Consider the following 24,361-nt stretch of genomic DNA (forward strand, 5'->3'; position numbering starts at 1 on the left):
CTGGATGCTAAATAAGGGTGTAAAAGTTTACTGAGAAATAGAATATTTACAGTCTCAAAGTATCTCCCCACAAAATGCTTAATTCAATAGAAAAGAAAAAGAAACTCTATAGTGGAGAAATCTAGCCAACATCGCCTAAAACGAATGAAATTACACCTTGAAATGGGACAATTGACACCATGATGATGCACTGAAAAGGACACATCATTTCTAGGACATTCCTGCCCAAAATGCAACCTAATCATTTAAGAAACATAAAAAAAAAACTAAGATTAAGGGACATTCTAAAATAACTGGCCTATATTTTAATGAGCTTGACATTTTTGGAAGACAGACTGAAGAACTGTTCTAGGAGGCTAGAGACATGGCTACTAAATGTAATGTATTATCTTGGATCGGATCCTGGCCCAGCTTTGTTAAAAAAAAAAGAAAAAAAGAAAAAAAGAAGCCCATTAGTAGAACAACTAGTGAAATATGGGAAATATTATTGCATTAATGTTAATTTTCTGGTTTTTATAACTGTGCTATGGTTATGTTAGAAAATATCCTTGTTCTTAGGAAATACACAAGTATTTGAGGTAAAGAGGCATCCATCTGTAGCTAACATGAAAATAGCCAGGGGGAAAAAGCATTTATTCTACACCGATAAAGGGAAAACTCTTCCTTATAGAATGACAACTAATTAATACACAAAAAAATGATGTAGTTAAAAAATTACAATTTTGTAAACATCACAGTAAAAATGTTTTTCAGATAAGAATCATCAAAGGGTGCTAATCTAGCTGCGGCAGGTTTGATGAGAAATAGAATATCAACATGGACTCAAAAATTTCTCCTCACAAATTAACCACTAATTGCAAAGGAAAAACAATAATTACACAGTGACTGGCCACATCTGTCTTAAGCGATCAGAGTGAACATTACCAATAAGGCAGTTCTGTGAGACTGGATGTGACATCACTCATAGTATTTCAACCCACACTGCATAACTTAATTTAAACATAAAGAAACATTGGGAAAGGCCAAAGTGAAGGTTGTTCTATGCTTTAACTGTCCTATATTCTTCAAATACATTAATACTACAAAAGACAAAAAGAGGCTAAAGAGTCACGATAAAGTAACATATGATCCTGAACTAGAAGCTATAATAAACAAACAAATGAACAAATGAAACTGGAAGAGGGACTGTAGACAAGGGTACTGTTATCAATGCTAAGTTCCTGAATTTCATAACTGTACTTAGTATGCTTGTTCTTATGAAGTACAGATATAGTATTGAAGGGTAAAGTGTATGATATCTGCAATATACTTTCAAATGGGCCAAGGAAAAAATATATAACAAAAGATAGAGAGAAAATGATAAAGCAAATATGAGAAACATTTTAAAAAGTCAAAGTGCAGAACAATGTATATATTTCTTCTATTTAAAATCCTTAAAACAAAAACACATATGTATATGTAGATATATATTTCTAGGATACTAAAATTATCAGTACTCCCCAGCTAAGGAAACTTGGAGCTAAAAATATTAGGTGGTTGGCATGAGGCTATAAAGAGTTAAGTCTCTCTTTTCTCAACCTTCAGTTCCACTCCACGGGGGGTGGGGGGGGGGGTGGAGGGACAGTATTAATAGCTTCCAGATGTTTTCTATGTATATACCCAAAGTTCTGCATATATAGCATGTAGAATTGTTATATCATTTTGATGGCTACATGTTCTATTGATATTTAATGTGAGTTGTGGAAGTCCAGATCTCGGTTAGTACCTGAGAAATGTACTTTTCCCAAAGTTGGCTGACCCAACTTTTGTGTTTGTTTGTTAATCCTCACCTGAGGATATATTTTTTCCATTGATTTTCAAAGAGAGTGAAAGGGGGAGAGATGGAAAGAGATGTGAGAAAAACACATCGATTGGTTGCCTCCCACTCAAGCCCCAACTAAGCCAGGACTGGGACCAAGGCACAATTAAGCCTGCAACTGAGATAGTGCCCTTGATTGGAATCGAACCCTTGATCCTTCAATCTTCAGGGCTGATGCTCTATCTACTGAGCCAAACCAGTTAGGGTGGCCAACCCAACTTTTAATGTATCTGGGCCACTCTCTAACTGGGTTCCTTTTGTTGATTTTAACTAAAAGTCCCAAATTGATTAAAGCATGACAAGATACTTCCTGCCTTCACAGCTATTGCTATTTATTATATTTTACATTATCCTTGTGATTTTTCTAGATATTAATAACAACATATCCCATAAACACTATTTTAAAACTTAAACAGTTAAAACTTTATTTTGCATAATAATTTAAAAATAAAAATGCAATATCTATACTATGTATATCATGTTATCTATTCTACACATTTTATAGTTATAAGTATTTACACATACTATACTTTGCAATAGGGAATACTTTTTTGGTCTCCCCTAGCAGGCTGCAGATTTCCAAAGCAGAAGTCCTAAACCTCTGAAAGTAGCATTAAAAAAAAATCTTTCTTTGAAGATATATATATTGGGAATCAAAATGTTTGCTTTGTTTTATTTATTTTTTTTGGGGGGGGAGGTTAAAGAAGTTTCATTTTTGCTTCAAAAACTTTCCCAAAGAGTAGTGATTCATTTCTATTATATATCATCATAATGAACACTGTTCTTCTGGCTTTCATAATAGTGTAAATTTCAGGTTATGTGTGGAACATGTATTTTCTGAAATCCAGTGTATTCATTTGGATATATATGGAGTACCCCTTATGTTCTTATTCTCATATAAAAGGTACTAGCACTATGACTTCAAGAACAAACATTTTAAAATCATAAATAGAACTTGTGTTTGATTTGGGTCTTGGCTAATTTCCAAGGAACCATTCAGCAATTGTGGTCTCAGATAATTAAATACCCTGTGAAGCTGCAATTAATTAAGGGACTGCTGATTCTAAGAACTAGGCAACCAACAAGGGAATGAGGGGGAAATTACAAATCTGAATGCCAAGTTCTGAGAAAATATCAATAATCCCCTTTTCACTTTCACAATATATGTAAGTATAAGGTAGAGGAAGAGGACAATAAGAATTATATGAATATTGTGAAATAAAAAGTGCTACAGAACTGGGACAATATTTTGTTGTTGTTAAATTTGCCTCTTATTCTAGTTCAATAAGATGCTTGTAAGGCAGATTAGTTCCATTGTTGCTATTCAGAACTTCTAGAGAGCAAAAGAATGAATCAACTTCCCTGGTTTAAACTTAATAGTCTTAAAACATGTTATTTTGTAACTTGAGCATTTATGATATGCTTTGAAAATTTAAAGCAGAAAGCAAAATCATACAGAAAGACAGAATCTTCATCAATACATCTAGACAGACGTTTGCTTGTAGTTTTTGGTATCCAACACCTTTTTCCCACACATTGCACAGATGCCTAAACAAAAGAAAACACGTGAACGTCAAATCACAATACCAACTAATAATATCAACAAATATCTAAAACAACGGTTTGGTTAATTTAAGTCAATTCTGAAGCTAAAACCATAATTTATAGCATCAGAAAACAGAAAAAGGCAATATATATTTTTAATGATGAACAAATTCTATTTTGCCTTAGAAATAAGGATTTAACTACAATAGAATTTATAAAGGCAACTCCTTTTTCTATATTATCCAAATCAATACCAAATAAAATAAGTTTGATATGAATAGAAAGTATTAAACTTACCCTTTTTGTACGCACAGCCCTGGCAGTAATTAGAACCTGGTTGGTGCACAGAACTTTTGCAAATTCTGCAAGTGGAGAACTTATTCTTCCCATATGGATCGAATCTAGAGATTTTTTTAAAGAAAGAAGAATGCATAATCCCATAGAAACACTCTTAAATAACCTCATTTGAACAACAAATGGGATTAATCCATGCTCTCAATTCCCTCTGTCAAACTCTACCAGCTCTGGCTACTCTATAAAATGCCTGCACACTTCTACCCCTTCCATGCAAGCTGTATGCTTACTTAATCCCAAACCAGTTTATAGCCAATGTATTTGTTGATCTATTTGTCTGATTATACACACACACACACACACACACACACACACACACACACACATATACACACATATATATATTAATATTAATATTATGGAGCCCTGACCTGTGTGGCTCAGTGGTTATAGTGTCGGCCTGTACACTGAAGGGTCGCAGGTTTGATTCCTGGTCAAGGGCACACACCTTGGTTGCAAGTTCCCTCCCCAGTTCTGAGGGGTGAGCTCTAGAAGGGAGCAATAAGCACAAACCTCTTCCAGTGGGAGTGGGCTTGGCTGATCTGATGTAGGGATTGCTACAACAGGAAGTCAGAGAGGTGGGAGGGGCCAGATCAGAGAGGACCTTGTAAGAACGTGGTAGGGGGCTTGGATTTTATTCAATGTAAAAGAAAACCAATGAAGGTTTTCAGCAAAGAAGTTACATGCCTTTTAAAGGACTGTTCTGGTTACTCTAAGACTTTACAAGGAAATAGAGAGGAAGCAGAGAGATAGAGAATTAAGGTATCCAAGTAAGAAATAATGGTGGGACAGAACTTGGCTGGAGATCCTGGCTAGAGAACCTGGCTAGGCTGCTGATCAACTGAAAAAATAAATAAATAAATAAATAATAAATAAATAAATAAATAAATAAATAAATAAATATTTAAGAAATGAAAAAAAGAAAAGAAATAATGGTGGTTTGGGACATGGAATAACAGTGAGATGCACAAAAGCAGGTGGACTCGGGTTCTATGTTGCTAGCTGATGGGTATGGGAAGTGAGGAAAAGGAGGGAACCAGTGAGGAATTCTAGCTTTTAGGTTTGCACAACTGGATTGGACAAAGTGCAATGATGAGAAAACTATGATTAGAAAACTGAAAGAAAAAGAGGTTACCTGTTAGACATCCAATTGGATAAATCAAGTAGACAGGTGGATGTATGTTTGGAGCTCAGAGAAGTCAGAACTAGAGATATACATTTGGGAGTCCTTAACAGATAGTTTGAACTTAAAGCTATTAGGCTCAAGTCAATGAGGAGAAATTATAAATTTATATATATTAAAAAAAAAAAGTCTAAGATTGAGTCCAGGGGCACTTGACTGATAAGAAACAGCCAGTGAGTTGGGAGGAAAGAAGAGTATGGTGTTCCTGGGCCAAAAGAAAAAAGGGTTCCAAAATAAAGACTTGTTAAAAGATTAAGTAAGGTAAAAATAAAGAAGTAGACATCGGTTTAAAGGTCATGTGTGACCTTGACAAGAACAGTTTCAGGGATGTGTTTGGGATAAAAGCCTGATTAGAATGGCTGAAGGAGACTGTAACTTAAGGGCACTGAGAAAGTATCTAGATAAGATTTTTGAAAACTTCTGCTGTAAAGGGAAGCAGGAAATGGGGTGGCAGCTGGGAGAGTTCATGGGATTTTTAAGACTGGATATTATAAAGCATTGTGTCAAGAATTGTTTTTAAGGTGGGGGGACATTTTTATCTCCATTCTCAGGTGAAAAGTAAAGTTCTGAAAAGTTAAGCAACTGGCTTAACTTGTGTAAGGTCACAGAGCTAGACAGTGACAGAGTCTAGATTCAAATTGTGGTCTGACTCCAGAACTTGTGGTCTTTTCACATTTCTCTGTTACCTGTGATTTGCATGATAATTAAAAACTAGAAAACATGAAAGTCATGTTTTCAGATGAAATTAAAAAATTACCATAGCACTAATATCTTCAGATATTGATATAGTGAGGAAGAACAGGGAGAAACCAGCATGTTATAACAGAAAGCTTGGTTTTGCATGCTAGGAACTACCTGCTTTATCACAATAGAATGATGCACACCAAATTCACTTCAGTAAGCTTGACGTTAAAAAGTGGCAATTTTATATATTACTAGTGGCCCTGTGCACGAATCTGTGTGCCAGTAGCTCGCTGCTGCCCTCCTGTAGCTCCCTCCTCCCCACTCCCCTCCTCACAGCTTGCTGCCCTGCCCCCTCCTGTAGCTCTCCACAGCCCGCTTGTAGCTGGATGCCCCACCCTCCTGCTGATCTGTGATCTGGTCGTTACACAGTGGGTGGTTACGCGTCAAGGTGTAACGACTATTTGCATATTACATCTTTATTATATAGGATTGTCTATAGATGCTCTTATGCCTACCTTGCTTTTTTTGAGGTCAAAGCTTTATTTTCATTCAGTTTTCTTCCACCACTTTCTATGTCAAAACATACATGTATTTCAGTGAGTTATTTCTACACATGTTACAAATAATACATACATATACCATTAAACCAGTGGTTCTCAACCTGTGGGTCGCAACCCCTTTGGGGGTTGAACGACCCTTTCACAGGGGTCACCTAAGACCATCGGAAAACACATATATTCGATGGTCTTAGGAACCGAGACACCGCTCCTTTATCCATCTCCAGGCGGGTCCGCCCACATACAGATATGCCCACATACGAGTACCCGGCGTATTAAAGGGTTGCAGCATAAGGAAGGTTGAGAACCACTGCATTAAACAATTAAAAAGTTCCCTTTCTGACCCCCTACCAGTAGACTAGTTTATATCAAAGTTTTCAAAAATCCTCATTTACTAGCCAGGTTCTTAAGACATTACTTAATAGAAAACAATTATTTATTAGGAAAACAATAAAAATTTAGATAAAACACAATCATTTTATTTCTCAGACTCAAAGCAGAACTTTAATTAGGAAGGTGATACTGGCTAGTCTTGTAATAAATTATCTTATACCAAAAAAATGAGTAAGAAGGTGAAAACATTTAAATGATTTGTTTAAGAATACAAAAAATCAGATAAGAAGATGGGGATTAGATACCAACTGTAATTAAGCTGAATCATATCAATTACTATGATATACTTATTGCTTGAAAGTCATTTAATAATTTTACTGTCTCCTGCCAACCAAATTAGGAACCCTAAAATGTAACTGAGAGAGCTATATAAGATATTAAATTGTTGGGGGATCCATATACAATTTAATGTTTAATAAATGAAATACTTTGTATATATAACATTTCATTTTACAAATAATCTAAAAGTTAAAACATTATTTACAGAAAGTATGGGATTCAACTTCGGTGTTCTAAAAGGAAAAATACCTGTGGTATTCCTTGCACCATCTTTCCATGTATCTGGAGTGATAACAGTACCAAGTTTCTTTTCACCTGTTATAACAAGATAGTAAAAGTAAAGGGAATTAGTATTTACTATCTAAGAAATACATTATATTGTCCAAAGTTCACAATGGTCTCAACAGATATATTATATTAGGATCCTGTTAATGCTGGGGTCAGGGCCAGTGAACTGAGACTTAAGCTATTAACTATGGGCAATATATAACAGACTCTTAGTAAAATCTATAGTATAATCCTATATAATAAAAGGCTAATATACAAACTGACCGAACGGTGGACCAACTAGTTGCTATGACGTGCACTGACCACCAGGGGGCAGATGCTCAATGCAGGAGCTGCCCCCTGGTGGTCAGTGCGCTCCCACAGGGGGAGCACCATTCAGCCAGAAGCCAGGCTCCCAGCTGAGGACCCCGCCCCCCCACCCCCACCCCCCCACCGCAAGTGCACGAATCTCGTGTACCAGTCTCTAGTAGGCTTATAATAGGCTTTCTCTGTACACTTTAAACAAACTAGGTAAACAAATCTGATAAATCTGTTCATTCCATAAATATTTACTAAACATCTATAAGCCATTTATACCAAGTATAGACCATTATACAAAATACAGAGAAAAAAAAACCCTGATGAGTTAGGTAAAGTTCTAAATTTCAAGGAGTTTCCTGATTTCTCTAACAGTAGTCCTTAACTTGGATTTTACCAGTGGACATAGGAGATAACGTGAATTAGATGAAATTGTACACAAATCTTTGGTATATTCTCTGTATTTATAGAATCTGGTAAGAGTCTATAGCTTTCATCAGATTTTCAAAGGGTTCAGAGAAACAACAACAAAAAAAGTTAACCATTCAATTAAAATATAAGCTAAAAAAAAGTATAATAATTGAGAGCTAAAACAATTTGAGAGTAACATACTAGGAGAAATACCATGGAGAAAGAAACAACCTGGCTAGGGAAATCCAGGAAAGCTCTGTGGGAAAGGTAATAGAGAGGGTATGTAGCAATGGGGGTATATAAACAAAATGGGTTATGTTAATTAGCCATAAGAGGACTTCAAACCCTGTCACAGAAGAGTCAGATATGTCTAGCTTGGGGAAAAAGAGACTTGGGCATATGACAGTTATTTTTAAACATACAGACAGTTTGTGAGGTCAAAAATAAGAAATCTTCTAGGTTGGCATTAGAATCACTGGGTGGCAACTATCGGGAGGAACGACTCTTTTAAAAGCCAGTGAAGTCTACACAGACTGCTTTGAAAGTGGTGAGAATCTCCTGCCACCTTGTCTCAATACTGTAGGTATTCTTGAAAAAAAGTACCAAAGTCATTGGGTGGGATACTGACTTCCAGTTGTCAGATAAAATACAGGATGCCATTAACTTTAAATTTCAGATACACAACAAATACTTATTTTTGGAAAGGATGTCCTATAAGTAAGTGCTTTGGTACAAAGAACTCCTCACAGTAGTTTCAGGAGCAACAAACAGAACTAAGTCATAAATATTGCATGGAATATACTTATACTCAAAATTAGTTGTTGTTTGCCTGAAATTCAAATTTAATAGGGCATCGGTATTTTTATTTGCTTAAATATGGCAAATGTTGAAGTGACTTTTTTTTTGTATTTGTTGAATATTTTAATAACAGTGAGAAAATAAGTTTTTATTTTTAAATCCTTACTTTACTGTGACATTTGGTTCCATTTTTGTAAAAACAAGACTACTTTTATTTTCAAAACCTAGCCTTACTGTTGGTATACCAATAAGACTTCATAACCCCTTTGGTGGAAGAGTTTCTAAATTTCTTAGGCTCAGATGCAATCCTAATAATATTATCTGAAAACAATGGCTCATTTGAGACTTCAGATCAGAGGCTACAAGGTCTGTGGAAGGCGTACCTACTGGAAACTGGCCACTCTTTCCATAAGAATAAGCTCTTAGTAATAATTTTTGCAATACTCAACCTTCTCCCTAAATAAATTCACTGAATAGCCTAAAGAAAAACCTATAACCAAAGCTAGGCAAATGAGACACACTTCTCCAGAATATTTGAATATTTGAAATGGAAGATATAGGGACCAGGACAGGTTGGTAGGTGGGCCCTGTTAATGGCAGTGCTCTAGGGAGTAGATTCATGAGGACCCTAGAATTGTCTTAATTTCTGATATGTCATTCCTTCTTGGTTTCTCTGAAGTGCCCCAGTATCCAAATATCCTTTTTAGTTAAAGAGCTGTAATTAGATTCTGTTAATTAAAATCCAAAGAACCTTAACCAACAGAATAGTGTAGAAAATGTATTGGGTAAATAGGATATCTGGGATTGTGTGTAGAATATTGCTTAATGTCTGAAAGACCTCAAGAGTTTGGAAAAATCAACTAAAATGGCAACCAAGGAGACTGTCCCCACCCTCACTGACACCACGTTTTCCTTGACATGGCAAAATCAGTGAGGAGAAGCAGCTTTGCCCGAATGCCAAACTGTACCACTGTTTTTCCGAGGACCACCGAACTTTCTCTTCCAGTCAAGTGCCAGGTGCCCAGTACTTTTCATGGTTGTTGGTTATTGTCTAAAGGGGAAACACCCTCACTGTTGAATTTTGCTTCCAGACCACAACTGATTCCTGTTAGATTCCAGTTCTTATACCTCAAATCTAAATCCATCATGCCTTACTGCCCTACCTCTAGTTGACAAGGTAATATAAAAAGTAAGACATCTCATTTCTCTGAACTCACACATTGCATTCACCACAATTAAAATGGATATGTTTTCACTAAATTGTCTAAAGTAGCAGGTACAATGAATATTGTCAGAAATGTTTTTAATTTTTAAAGTGGTATGGTTATTTACTACTAGTAATATAAAAACTATGTCCAGGACTATCTGAACTACTGATATTTGTACACATAATTTAAAGCACAGAAAGTGATTCTACAAAATAATTCGATAAGATACTTGAGAAGATTATTTACACATTTCATGATTACCTCTGATGCAAAATTTTGAAAAATGCATTAAAATTAATGCACTGTAGAATCACTACCTGTAAAATTAACTGTGTTAATGTGTATTCAAGTCAGTGCTCCCTTCTTCTTTTTATTGTTTGAAGTATTACCTATGTCTCCTTTTCCCCCGATTGACCCCCGCCCCTCCTTCTCTCCCCCCTCCCGGGGAACCAGCCCCCTCCGCCCCAGTGTCCGTGTCCATTGGTTATGCTAATATGCATGCATACAAGTCCTTTGGTTGATCTCTTACCCACCCTCCCTCCCCTGACTTCTCTCTGAGGTTGGACTGTCTGTTCAGTGTTTCTTAGTGTCTGGATCTATTTTTGTTCAGGAGTTTATGTTGTTCATTATATCCCACATATGAGTGAGATCTGAAGTAAATTCATTCCAGCCTTGAGGGTCTGTGGGGTGAGGGAGCCCGTCAAGAAGCTGTATGGGATGATATTCTGGGTTGAGAGGAAGCAACGCAAATAGACAAAGAGGTACAAAAACTGAGACCATCCGGAAGGCAAAACATATAGGACAATATGATCGTTGGGGTGAGGCAGGAATAATCAAAGGTCAGGGCAGGAGGACAGAGACTAGAACCAGAGATCAATGGCGGAACCAAAAGAAAAGGGGCAAAGTTCCCGGGGAACTCCGGTTAGATTCTCCTACCTTCCTTCTCCCGCAAGAGCGACCCCTTAACTCACATTTTTCGCACACCATCCTTCCGCGACTGTTCCCTTAGTCGCAGTAGCCGGAGCAGCTTGAAAACAACAATACACGCCCGGGAAGGACACCCCTTCCGGGTTACCACAACCCACTTCCGGGCTCTCCGCCCTCTGCCGGCCTTTCCGACACCTGGAAAGCCAAGGGAGGAATAAACTTCAGAGGGAAGGCGGGACTGCTTCCTTTGCCCGCCCCTCCACTTCCGCGATTGGCTGTGCGGCCTAGGGTTTCCGCCCCCTAGGCCTGCGCCTGCGCGAAGTGTCGCACCTGATGGTGGGAGGTGGTAGCTGCCCCTTCCCTTCGGCGGGCGGGAGAGTTAGGTAAGCCCAGCCGAACGGTCCGGCACGCGGGCCTCCGGGGGGTGCAAGCAACCCTGCCAACTGCCCAGATGCCCGCGAGCCTCTGTGGCCCCGGCCCGCCCGCGCCACCCTTCCCGCGTAACCCAGGGGCTGCTCTGACGCCGCCTGACGTGCTGTGGCTGCCCCTCCGTCTCCCCTGGTCTCCACACCTGTGCTTTTTGATTATGCCCCTCAGCTCGGCCCCGCTGCCCGCACTCCGGCCGGCCGAGGTTTGGTCTGAGTCCCAAGCGACCCCGTTCACGGTGGGGCCAGGCGGTTCCCGCGAAGTCTCCGGGAGCCGCTCTCAGAACGGCCTTCTCTCCCCCCGCAATGTCTGCTGACCCGGGCCAGGTGTGACCGCGGACGCCAGGGCTGTAGCCTCCTTAGGGGCACCTGATGGGTGGTCTAGGGGCGCCTGATGGGTGGCCTACGCTCGCTCTCAGGGCCTCACACAGGGCTGGTCTCTCAAGAGGGCCTAACACTTGACCCACCCACTCTCCTTTGTTTGGCCCCTCGTTCGTTCATTCATTCATTCATTCATTCATTCATTCATCATTGATTCAGGAAGCATTTGAGTTGAGGTATTGCTCCCTGTGTTACATCCAAAGCCTCTCATGCCAGCTGGGATTGTGAGAATGGCCCAGAAGGAAGTGTGCGAAGGGATGCCTGTTGAGACAGTGCATTGCTGATCTGCTTCCGCCCCTGAGGTTGGACCTCTGGGACATTTTTCCTTTCTCCCTTCTTGCCATTCATACTCTTCTCGGTCCGATCCCTGGTGTGTGTCTTTATTTGAAATGGCTTAGCACGTGGAAGCTTGGGATCTTACGCGTGTCCTCAAACCTGTTTTAGCCTGTTTCCTTATCATTAAGATATTTACCTTTGAGAATTATAGTGCGAATTAATGGAGAGTTGTTGGGTAAGTCATGGGCTTGCCCTTTTGTGCTAGTGGGCGTCCCCTCTTCTGTGTGTGTATAAAATATACTGAAATAACCAGAGTTACATAGGGACTATTACTTTAAATTAATAAGGACCTTATTTAACAATTGTGCTATGTATAAGCTCTCTGCTAGGTAATTCATAAAGGTGTGTGTGTGTGTGTGTGTGTGTGTGTGTGAGAGAGAGAGAGAGAGAGAGAGAGAGAGAGAGAGAGTAAATTATTTTCCTCCTTCCATTTGTGTTCTACTTTTTATTGGAATTTAACACCTGTAACTAACATTGTCATTTTGGTATTTCTGGAGCGCTAGGATCGCTTAGTTCAGCATAATGTTTTTTGAACTCTTGATTACACTAGTCACCATTTGAGTATTCAAGTGTGCACTTGGTATCGCCGGGCATTTGTTAGAAGATGTGAACTACTATGATATTAGACAAGGAGCCACAGTGGTAAAAAATGCCAACAATTTAGCCAAAGTGTATTCGTGGAGTTTCTAGAATGCATAGGTTATATTTCCAACAGGGCAGATCATTACTCCATGCAGTTTGTTCTCACCGCTGATTTTGCAAAAAAAAAAAAAAAAAAGGAAAAGGAATCACTTAATTGGTCTTAGCACATGACCCTTTTGCAGAAACCAGTCACACATATTTAAGAAATTAGAAAATTTGTCCTTCTTAACTGTGAGAGCTGTTTACTATATTAGTCTTCATGTGCATACATGCATATGCATTTTCCTATATTCTGAAACTAATAATTAGAAAATTGACTTTGGCTCATAATTATTCTTAGGTGTTGGAACATTTAGAACAGTGGAAAAAGTCATTATTGCATATGATCTTCTTAATTTGTTTTTTATTAGACAGCCACTCAAGGAAACACCATGAAAAATGCTGATATCAAGAGACTACTGTATACCCATCTTTTATGCATATTCTCAATTATCCTAAGCATCTTCATTCCATCATTCTTCTTGGAGAACTTCTCAGTATTGGAAACTCACTTGATGTGGTTGTGCATCTGTTCTGTTTTTGTAACTGCCGTCAATCTAGTATTATATGTAGTGGTGAAACCAAATGCATCCAGTAAAAGAAGTTCATTATCATACAAGGTAAGGCTCATTTCTTGATAACTGATTTTTAGATAGAGGTAGTGGTTGTTGTTTTTTTATGGAAAAATAAAGCATTATTCCAGTACTCACTTGAGTTATTTACAGTGACTAAAGAGAATGTTAGTTGCTGGAAGGCTGCCCACAGCACTCGATAGAGCCTTGTTGGGCATTAATTGTGTCTTCACGAATAATATAGCAAATATTTCATAATAATAAGGGCTATTTGTATTGTATCCTAGCAGTCTGTTATTGGTAAATAGTTCATAGATACTGGTTAACAGCATAGCTCAATACATACCATAGAAACAGAAATGCTTTTTGACTATAGTGCTAGTTGGGTGGGTAGAATATTGGCGGGGGGAACTCTACTGAGGGCTGTGTACCTACCTGACTGTGGATGTCATCTGACTTCAGGATACCCAAATCCAAAGAACATTCAACTGTTCACACATGGGAATAAGTTATGTTTGTAAATAAAATGGAAACATGTACTGTCCTTTAGGCATTCTCTTGAGTCTTTAAATTACTTTTTTTTTTTTAAGGTAACCAGATTTTTGAAATGCTGTTTCTACTTTCTTATGTCTTGTTTCGTCTTTCATGTAATTTTTGTTCTATATGGAGCACCATTAATAGAGTAAGTCTGAAATTTCTACCTTACGCCAATTATATTTTAAAACACTTTTTTGCTATACAAAGGGCTAATTCTGTTGATGATTAGAGAGACTGTGGTGTGTTTTATTATTGGATCAAGGAAGGATACTGACATCATTGCCCTTCCTTAGCAGGAATAACTAAATTCATCAACTGCTCTTATTACCTAGCCTTCTATTACACAATTGCATGTGGGGAGTGGAAGGTAGATGAGAAACTCTACTATACCAATAAGTGTGTGACCCAATAGTGAAATGGATAACTTAGGTAGTATTAGCATATCAGTTCTTACTAAATGTGATTCTGAAGTGCTTAAAAAAAGTTTGTTTTCTTAAGAAAAGCCAATAGATTCCAGTATTTAAATACTTAAGTTAATGCTTATGGTTTAAAGGTAAAATTTAACTCAATACTTTTTCAAAACGGACCAATTTTAAATTAGTGAAAATTCATGAATATTTCTTACATTAGAATTTGGGAAACTTTAGCAGTGATTAATGATCATGGTGAAATGAGTGATTTATGTATATACACAAATACATAGCTATGTACATAGTTATATATATTTATACATAGCTTGTTACATATACATATTAAATTAACAGATAATTCTTTTCTAGAGAAGGGAGGACAAGACCTTTGTAATGGTAAATGGATATTTCTATCTAATCCATTTTAGAGTAGAATGAATGTCTAGAGCAATGGTGTGCAAAGTGTGATTCTATACCAGCATCAGCATTTTACTTAAATGCAAATTCTCAGGCCTCAGTCAGAAATTCTAGAGGTGTGGTCCTCTAATCTCTAAGTTTATCCAGCTTTTTAAGTGGCTCTGATATAAGCTAAAATTGAACCATTGCAGAGAAAGTTCCAGAGACTATTGAGGAAGAAAGTTAATTATCTGGAAATGAGGTTTCTTGCTTTGGACAGAATGGATCATAGGGTTTTTAATACTTCTGAACTCTACAATTAAAGCCAGATATTTGGTAGATTATTTTTTATAGCTTACATTTTTTATAGTCATCATTTTGGTAGGACTCATGTTACCTTTCAAAGGAAAGTGCAAGAAAATATTATTATATTAAATCTATTTAAGTAACAAAGATTATGTATGTGTACATATGTGCTCCTTTAATACTTTTTAAAAAATTAATGAAGTTTCTTTTTCCTAGGCTGGTGTTGGAAACATTTTTATTTGCAGTGATCTTGTCTACTTTTACTACAGTACCTTGTTTGTGTTTGTTAGGACCAAACCTCAAAGCATGGCTAAGAGTTTTCAGTAGAAACGGGTAAGTTTTAATTTTATATTTTAGTGATTTGAAAAATATTTTAAATTAATGTATTTTTCTATTCATGGTGTCTAGCTGATTATTTCATGAGTGTTTCTCAGCTTGTATTGTTCTCGGAATTGCATTAAGGGCCCACTGCAGTTGGGGACTGGAGAGAGGGAAGGAGTTGTAAGCACTTAAGGGAGATCCAGGCTGGCAGAACTACAGGCCCCTCCCTCTGCTTTAGCAAGATCAGCTCTGTGTTTTTCCATATGGTAGAATTCCACTTAGCCTTTCTTTTGAAAAGGGGTTTCTGCTACCAGAGGTAATCTTTGAAAACCACTCCTCAGGGATAATTTGTCACTGTGATAAAAATTCGACAGATAAAATTGCTTCCTTATGTATTATAATGTAGAATTGGAGTCCACAATCTAAAAATGTTTAGTGTCATAACTGCCATTTCTTATTTAGCCTCTTTTGTGATATGATACCTGAGTGCAAGTTTTACAGGATTTTACCTCCTCAGCAGCCATATATATTTTCAGCATAGCTAAATTAAAATTTTAGCTTCTTGAAAGGCATTGAGATGATTTGTATCAGAAATGGTTGGGGGGGAAAAAAAGAAATGGTTGAGTCATAATTAATAAAACTAGAAAGTTCCTTGGTGTCCATAATTTTGTCCTGTTTATCACCCAGTGCAAAAATTCTTGAGCTCTTATTTCTCTGTGCCATGTGGTGCAAGCTCTATGTGTATTCTTTTTTTTTTTTTTTGTACATGTGTGTGGATTCTGAAGTGTCAGCCAGGCTTCTCTCCCTTTCCCTTGTTCACGGGACAGGAATGAAATGAGCAAACAATGTGAGGCTAGAATTGTGTAAATCAGACAGTAAGTACTGTAGGAACTGAGGGGTGGGAGACCACTGAAGAATGAGTTGGAGGAGGGATAATCTATGAAGGACTTGGATTAGGAGTATGAGATTTGGGGAGACTGGGAAAAGGGAAAAACACCTCATTCTAAGGCAATGAATGAAACCATAGAAACTGAAATGAACATGGCATTTTTGTGGGATTTGAGAGGGAACAGCCCACCTGGAGCAGAGGATGCCTGATGGGTATCGAGGCTCCATAAATTACTGACTTTTTGTTTTTGAAATGAATACTGTTTGTTCCCCCTTCTGAACCATCTAGTGTTCATAACACCTCTAGAAAAAAAAATGTAATTATTGAAAACTTTTCCCTATATTGTTACCACAATATCCCAAATGGCATTGATTTCTTTTAGCATTTTAGTTTGAAAAATTTAAACAGTGGAAACCGGTTAAACCTTATTGGTTTTATTTGGTGATTTATCCAGCTTTGAATTTTGTTTCTGATAATAGTGTATTTGGGGGAGACATCTGATTCCTGCTATAATATGACATATGCAGTCCTAAAAATCTCTGCACTATGCAAACTTGGGCAATAAAAAAACTCATAAAGAAAGGTGGGAACTTAATAAAAATGGTAGGGACAGTTTTAGACATGTTAGACCTGTTAAGAAATGCCTAATTATTGTAATAAATGTGGCACTTTTCCTTGGGAAAAACCTTGAAATTTGCTTTTGCAAGTAGGCGTGGCAATGGTTGCCTCTTGTAAGTCATTATAACTTTGACCCAGCAATCCACTTCTAGGATATTATCATAGACTAGTGGCCCAGTGCACGAAATTCGTGTATGGAGGAGGGGGGTGGGGAGGGTCCCTCAGCCCAGCCTGCACCCTCTCCAATCTGGGACCCCTCGAAGGAGGTCCTACTGCTGGTTTACAGGGATCGGGCCTAAACCGGCAGTCAGACATCCCTCTCACAATCCGGGACTGCTGGCTCCTAACTGCTCACCTGCCTGCCTGCCTAATTGCCCCTAACCACTCTGCCTGCTGGCATGCTCATTCCCAACTGCCCCCCGCTGCCGGCCTGCTTGCCCCCAAATGCCCCCCCGCCAGCCTGATCAGCCCACCCCCAACTACCCCCCTCGATGGCCTGCTTGCCCCCAACTGCCCCCCTGCTGGCCTGCTCACTCCAAACTGCCCCCCCCCCGCAGTCCTGATCACCCCCAACTGACCCCCACTGGCGGCCTGCTTGCCCCCAACTGACCCCCCTGCTGGTCTGCTCACCCCCAACTGTGCCCCCCGCCCCCATCAGCCTGATCACCCCCAACAGCCCCTCTCCCACCAGCCTGATCACCCACAACTGCCATCCCATCCTGGCCTGATCACCCACAACTACCCTCCCCTCTTGGCCTCTAATCGCCTCTACCTCGGCCCCGCCACTATGGCTTTGTCCAGAAGAATGTCCAGAAGGTCTCCTGGAAGGTCTCCCAGTCTAATTAGCACATTACCCTTTTATTAGTATAGAGGTCTGGTGCACGGGTGGGGGCTGGCTGGTTTGCCCTGAAGGGTGTCCTGGATCAGGGTGGGGGTTGCCTTGGGGTGTGGGACCGCCTGGGCGAGGGGCCTGTGGTGGTTTGCAGGCCGGCCATGCCTCCATGGGGTGAGGGTCCCCACTGGAGGGGCGTGGCCAGCCTGGGTGAGGGGCTGAGGGCCATTTTCAGGCTGGCCATACCCCCTTCAGGGTGGGGGGTCCCGCTTGTGTGCCTGGCCAGCCTGAGTAAGGGGCTGAGGGCTGTTTTCAGGCTGGCCACGCCCCCCAGCGACCCAGGCCCCCAGCCACTCCTTCAGCAGTGGCCAGGGCAGGTGGGAAGCTTGGCTTCCTCCATCGCCAGGGGCAACCCAAGCCTCCTGCTTGCTCCAGCTCCATGGCCACCGCCATCTTTGTTGGGTTAATTTGCATGCTCACCCTGATTGGCTGGTGGGCGTAGCAGAGTGATGACCAATTTGCATGTTTCTCTTTTATTAGTGTAGATATATTGACATACCTATAAAATATTGACTATAGATTATTCCTTGCAGCTTTGAAAATAGTCTAAATGTTCTTTAATAAGATGGATCACATTTAATTTAATCTACACCATGGAATACTATGCAGTTGTTAAAAAACAATCAAGTCTTTATTTATTAAAATGCTGTTAAGTGGAAAAGAGCAAGGTGAAGAAATGTGTATAAGATGCTACCATTTATGTAAAAAGTTGCAGGATAGAAGAAATATGCCTTATGCCTTTGGAAGAATACACAGAAAACTAATATAGCATCCATTGACTGGGGAGGGGATCTGAGAAGCTAGAAGACAAGATAAGGAGACTTTCCACTAACTACCCTTTGGTATCTTTTGAATTTGAACTGTATTCATGTACTACATGGTCAAAATGAAAATTTTAAATGAGTAGGATTTTGCCAATAATTAACTTACTTTTCAGTAATTGAGAAAGTTAGATCTGTAGCCAGAATCTGTTAGATTTCTCTGATGCCACCTAACTTTCAGTAGACTACAAAAATATCCTTCTAAAATTTCTAACATACAACCAGATAACAGTTCAGTTGCTAGAAAACTATGACTAAAAATAATCAATATGTAATATAAAACATTTTCGTTAATATCACACAGGGCATGGCATGAAATAGTAATATGCAAAAATACTTTAATAATTTCTAAAGTATTTTCATATATGTTATATCATTTAATTCTCACAGTAGTTTAGTGAGATACTCCTATTTCACCATTTTCTAGATGAAGGTATTAGAAAGCTAAGTGATTCACCAAAGTCCAATAGCCAGAAAGAGGTAGAGATAGGACTTGAATCCACATCATCTGATGGTGTAGAAATTTTTAGAAGACTCCACTAGTTGAGGGTCAGAAAACGAATTCCTATCTTGTCTTCACTACTGGCCCCTGATGTTAGACAAGCTATTTAACTTACAGATCCTCATATATAATATTATTAGAATAATATGAATTTGTACTTTCCAGGATTATTGTCAGAACTGATGAAACGAGTGAAATCAAATAGTAGGTGCTCAAAAAATGTTTATCCGGTGGATTAACAAATGTCAGGGAGCATTTTTGTAACTCAAACTTCCAGTTTGTTTGTCTTAGTAGCTCTTCCTGGTCCAGGTAACAGACCCAGGAGTGCAGCCATGAAGAAGGAGGAACTGTTTTTCAGTTCATTGAATGTAAAATTAATTTGAACTTTTTTGTAAGAGGGGAACTTAATTCTTCCTGTCTCCATCACACATCACTAGTTCACCTTTCTCCTAGCACTTTCATCACACTTCAAGAATTTAGAATATAAAGCATGTCAAATTTTGAATGACTTAGGAAATAATTAACTCGATAGGTTAATGTATTTAATGTTAGAGTTGGCCTTAAATGTTCACTGTTAGGCAAAAATCTTTTTAAAATTCAAAGATCTGACTCTTCTGCAGTGAAAATATGAAATACCCACCAAAAAACAATTACTTTTGTGTTATTTTGAAATTGTTCCATTATACAGTTCACATTATTTATGTTAGGTCAGAACTTTAATTTCAGAGAATTCTATTGTTATTTAAAGAGATTACAGAAAACATGAATATGTTTTTTCCTACCCAATAATTATTTACAAAATTTAAGTTCAGATTTGAAGTTCTTACATTGTAGTTTAATTAATAAAAGTATTTAAACTACCTTAAAGTACTGATTAAAGATTTTAGAGCTTAAAATATTTTTATTATTCATCCTGTGTTTTAGTGTATAAAACATCGTGGAGTTTTTGTTTTGTTTGTGTAAAGCTGGCCCTTTTAGTATTATTGAAATATGATCATTTAGATGTTCAGTATGAACAAGCCAATTTTGAATTGGGTTTGACATCTCACTCAGTATTTTATACTATTTTTAAGTGAAATAAGTATTGCATCCTAATTTTCTTAATGTACTTATTTGCATGTTTAAATTAAGTAGATAATATCAGTTGAAGACTGACAAACACAAAAGTTTTCATTGTGTTGGAATTACATCCCAAGAGTAAAGGACCTTGGGATATTATCAAGATTTAATACATATTAAATAACACTATTCTAACAAGACTTTCCCTTAAAGTAAATACAAAGTTATTCCAGATTTTTTTAAAAAATGTTGTTTTAAAGAGACCTTTAATGAAGGTAGAAAAGTAATTTGGTTTCTTAAAAAGTTCTACCAACTTTTTGGTGTGCTTATTACTGAATGAATGTACTCAATTTGTACTACTTTAATTCAGCTTGTTGCCTTTGTGTTATAGTTATTATGGTTTTTTTTCATTTGTAGACTTTCTTCTAAAGGAAAATAATAATCCCACTATCTTAAACCTGTATTTGTCATTGGAGTTTGCTTTTTGACTTATTAGTTTGTTTATGTTGTTAGGTAAATGTTTAAGTGAGAATCTGATCACTTTTGGTGAAGTGAAAAAATTGAATTTCTGCATAGGTGCCTGAATCTGTAGTTATCTTGCCAAGGTAAAGACAGTTAGCAGGACCTATTTGTAGACCAAAACAACAAGCCTTTTTCTCTCACCTTTGTACTGAAGTGGATTTTATGTTGGAAAAACCATTAAGAGTGAAAAGGTCTGAATGATGAAAAATATATACATATTAAAAAATAGGCAATTTCACCTTAATGTGGGCATAGAAATTTAGTGGCAAAGAGGGATTGGTTTTAATATTCATTCAGTGGCTAAGGGGAAAGTTTACATAGAATTCTATAAAATATATTTAGCCACTAGGAGGAGTTGCGTGGTGTCTCTTTTTAAAATGAAAAGTGAACAGTTAAAAAGATCAACTCCATCTACGGCCCGAACCAATATGCTCAATTAATATTTGACAAAGGAGGCAAGAACATACAATGGAGCCAAGATAGTCTCTCCAATAAATGGTGTTGGGAAAATTGGACAGATATATGCAAGAAAATGAAACTAGACCACCAACTTACACCATACACAAAAATAAACTCAAAATGGATAAAGGACTTAAATGTACGACAGGAAACCATAAAAATTCTGGAAGAATTCAAAGGCAACAAAATCTCAGACATATGCCGAAGCAATTTCTTCACTGATACAGCTCCTAGGGCACTTGAAACTAAAGAGAAAATGAACAAATGGGACTACATCAAAATAAAAAGCTTCTGCACAGCAAAAGAAACCATCAACAAAACAACGAGAAAACCCACTGTGTGGGAAAACATATTTGCCAATGTCATATCTGATAAGGGCCTAATCTCCAAAATTTATAGGGAACTCATACAACTCAACAAAAGGAAGATAAACAATCCAATCAAAAAATGGGCAAAGGACCTAAATAGACACCTTTCAAAAGAGGACGTTCAGAAAGCCAAGAGACATATGAAAACATGCTCAAAGTCACTAATCATCCGAGAGATGCAAATCAAAACAACAATGAAGTACCATCTCACACCTGTCAGACTGGCTATCATCAACAAATCAATAAACGACAAGTGCTGGAGAGGATGTGGAGAAAAAGGAACACTTGTGCACTGCTGGTGGGAATGCAGACTGGTGCAGCCACTATGGAAGACAGTATGGAGTTTCCTCAAAAAACTTCAAATGGAACTCCCATTTGACCCTGTGATCCCACTTCTAGGAATATATCCCAAGAAACCAGAAACACCAATCAGAAAGGATATATGTACCCATATGTTCATAGCAGCACAATTCACCATAGCTAAGATCTGGAAACAGCCTAAGTGCCCATCAGTAGATGAATGGATTAGAAAACTTTGGTACATCTACACGATGGAATACTATGCTGCTCTAAAAAGGAAGGAACTCTTACCATTTGCAACGTCATGGATGGAACTGGAGAGCATTATGCTAAGTGAAATAAGCCAGTCAATGAAGGAAAAATACCACATGATCTCACTCATTCATGGATAATAGAGACCATTATAAACTTTTGAACAATAATAGATACAGAGGCAGAGCTGCCTCAAACAGATTGTCAAACTGCAGCGGGAAGGCTGGGGAGGGTTGGGGGGCAGGAGGTAGGGGGGTAAGAGATCAACTAAAGGACTTGTATGCATGCATATAAGCATAACCAGTGGACATAAGACATTGGGGGATAGGGGAGGCTAGGGGACTGTCTAGGGCGGGGGGATAAAATGGACACATATGTAATACCCTTTGTAATACTTTAAGCAATAAATTAAAAAAAAATAAACAAAACAAAACAAAACAAAACAAAACAAAAATCGTACACCTATGGATGAGGACAGTGAGGGGGAGGGGGAGGGCAGAGGGTGGGGTGGGAACTGGGGGGAGGGGTGCTATGAGGGGAACAAAGAGGAACAACTGTAATAATCTGAACAATAAAGATTTAATTAAAGTAAAATAAAAAAAAAATAAAAAGATCAACTCCATCTAAACAAGCACTGTTTTGATGACAGTCTGTCCAGCCACAGTGTTTAATGTGAACTACCTCAGGTACCTGATATAGTATTTGGCATTCAAAATATTCTATTTACTTCAATTAATATTTGGCATAATGAATTTCAGTGGAGTCAGTGTGGCCAGTTACTTGGGGCTCATTGACATGAAAATTGATCTGTAATATTGCTCATTATTTACTGAACAGTGAGCCATTTATAATAATTCTCAGCTTTATTGACTATGTGTATACATTCCTTAATTATGAAAAAATTAGCCAATAACCATAGAATTCAGATGACTTTATTATGGAAACTTGTAAAATAAGAATAAACCAATGTTAATATTGCTATAAATTAGTTAATAGGAAGGAATTTATTTTTTATTTATTTTTATCTTGTTTATTACAAGAAACACATATAAAATTTTAAATAATGGAAATATATAGAAAGTTAAAGATCTTGGTAATCCTATCAAAGAAGCAGCTATTAGTAACATTTTACATATTCTAATTTTGTCTATGCATATAACATATGTAATTTGAAAACAAAAATGGCTACACTATCACTGCTCTTATCACTTGCTTTTTTCATTTATTAGAAATGTCTTTTATTATATGTGTGTATAAACTACATCTTCTTGCATAGTATTCTTAGTATATCTTACCCTATAAGCAATGGAAAACTTCAGCTTATTTTGATAATGAACAATAAGGAAACTGATTATGTCACATAGCAGGTGGTGTGGTTCTAGATAGATAGTCAAGGTGTGGCTGTGCTTCTCACTGACACTCCTGGTTCTCATCCTTGGGCTAGTAGTGAGATGATAGCAGCTCTCATCCTTGAGTTTTCCTAAACTAATCATTGGGAAGGGGAATGGGATCGCCATTATTTAATTATTTTAATCATCAGAGATGAGATGTATGTTGGGCAGTTAATCATTATTACAAGTATTCCATACAGTTTCTGTAACTAGTTTACTATTGAGATAATTATCACATTTTATTTTTATTTCTATTTTTTTTGAGGATCAAACCTGCAACCCGGGCATATGCCCCTGACCAGAATTGAACCTGGAACCCTTCAGTCCACAGGCCAACACTATCCACTGAGCCCAACTGGCTAGGGCTATAACATTTTTTAAAAAATAAATCTTTATTGTTCAGATTACAGTTGTTCCTCTTTGCCCCCCCATAGCTCCCCTCCACCTGGTCCCCCCCTCCTCCCCCCACCCCCCCACACTGTCCTCATCCATAGGTGTATAATTTTTGGCCAGACTCTTCCTGCACCTCCCACACTCCCTTTCCCCGGAGAATTGTCAGTCCACTCCCTTTCTATGCCCCTGATTCCTTTCTATTCACCAGTTTATTCTGTTCATCAGATTTTTTATTCACTTGATTTTTAGATTCACTTGTTGATAGATATGTATTTGTTGTCACTTTGTTGTTCATAATTTTTATCTTTACCTTTTTCTTCTTCTTCCTCTTCTTAAAGAATACCCTTCAACATTTCATATAATACTGGTTTGGCGGTGATGAACTCCTTTAGCTTTTTATCTGTGAAGCTCTTTATCTGATCTTCAATTCTAAATGATAGCTTTGCTGAGTAGAGTAATCTTAGTTGTAGGTTCTTGCTATTCATCACTTTGAATATTTCTTGCCACTCCCTTCTGGCCTGCATAGTTTCTGTTGAGAAATCAGCTAACAGTCATATAGGTACTCCCTTGTAGGTAACTAACTGTTTTTCTCTTGCTGCTTTTAATATTCTCCCTTTGTCTTTTGCCCTTGGCATTTTAATTATGATGTGTCTTGGTGTGGTCCTGTTTGGATTCCTTTTGTTTGGGGTTCTCTGCGCTTCCTGGACTTGTAAGTCTATTTCTTTCACCAGGTGGGGGACGTTTTCTG

General features: G+C 38.0%; 2 protein-coding genes across 3 annotated transcripts in view; one reads left to right on the plus strand and one right to left on the minus strand.

Moving 5' to 3' along the window:
- Positions 1-1,857: 1,857 nt before the first annotated feature.
- Positions 1,858-11,040, minus strand: CRIPT (CXXC repeat containing interactor of PDZ3 domain). The gene is made up of 5 exons (XM_081101258.1): positions 10,827-11,040; positions 7,103-7,168; positions 6,140-6,194; positions 3,701-3,804; positions 1,858-3,406 (listed from the first exon to the last, which is right to left on the minus strand). The coding sequence occupies exons 1-5, from the start codon at positions 10,840-10,842 to the stop codon at positions 3,342-3,344; spliced, it is 306 nt and encodes a 101-aa protein (XP_080957384.1). The 5' UTR covers positions 10,843-11,040; the 3' UTR covers positions 1,858-3,341.
- A 39-nt stretch (positions 11,041-11,079) lies between these two features.
- The window catches only part of PIGF (phosphatidylinositol glycan anchor biosynthesis class F), a 28,082-nt gene continuing 14,800 nt past the window's right edge, over positions 11,080-24,361 (plus strand). For both annotated transcript variants that reach the window (XM_081100548.1, XM_081100547.1), the window contains exons 1-4: positions 11,080-11,165; positions 12,977-13,225; positions 13,768-13,859; positions 15,043-15,159. In XM_081100548.1, coding sequence (XP_080956674.1) covers positions 12,998-13,225; positions 13,768-13,859; positions 15,043-15,159 — 437 coding nt within the window. In that variant the 5' untranslated portion in view covers positions 11,080-11,165; positions 12,977-12,997. The remainder of the gene's footprint in view (positions 11,166-12,976; positions 13,226-13,767; positions 13,860-15,042; positions 15,160-24,361) is intronic.

This window comes from Myotis nattereri (genome assembly GCF_964212035.1).
Source record: "Myotis nattereri genome assembly, chromosome: 10".
NCBI lineage: Eukaryota > Metazoa > Chordata > Mammalia > Chiroptera > Vespertilionidae > Myotis > Myotis nattereri.

What these genes read in the sequence shown, in the direction of transcription:
- CRIPT (XM_081101258.1), bottom strand. An exon ending in TGGTGCAAGGAATACCACAG is followed by an intron (nt 6,195 to 7,102) that starts GTATTTTTCCTT and finishes GTTTTGACATAG; the next exon opens with AAAGTGGTGGAAGAAAACTG. An exon ending in GGGCTGTGCGTACAAAAAGG is followed by an intron (nt 3,407 to 3,700) that starts GTAAGTTTAATA and finishes TCTTTTGTTTAG; the next exon opens with GCATCTGTGCAATGTGTGGG.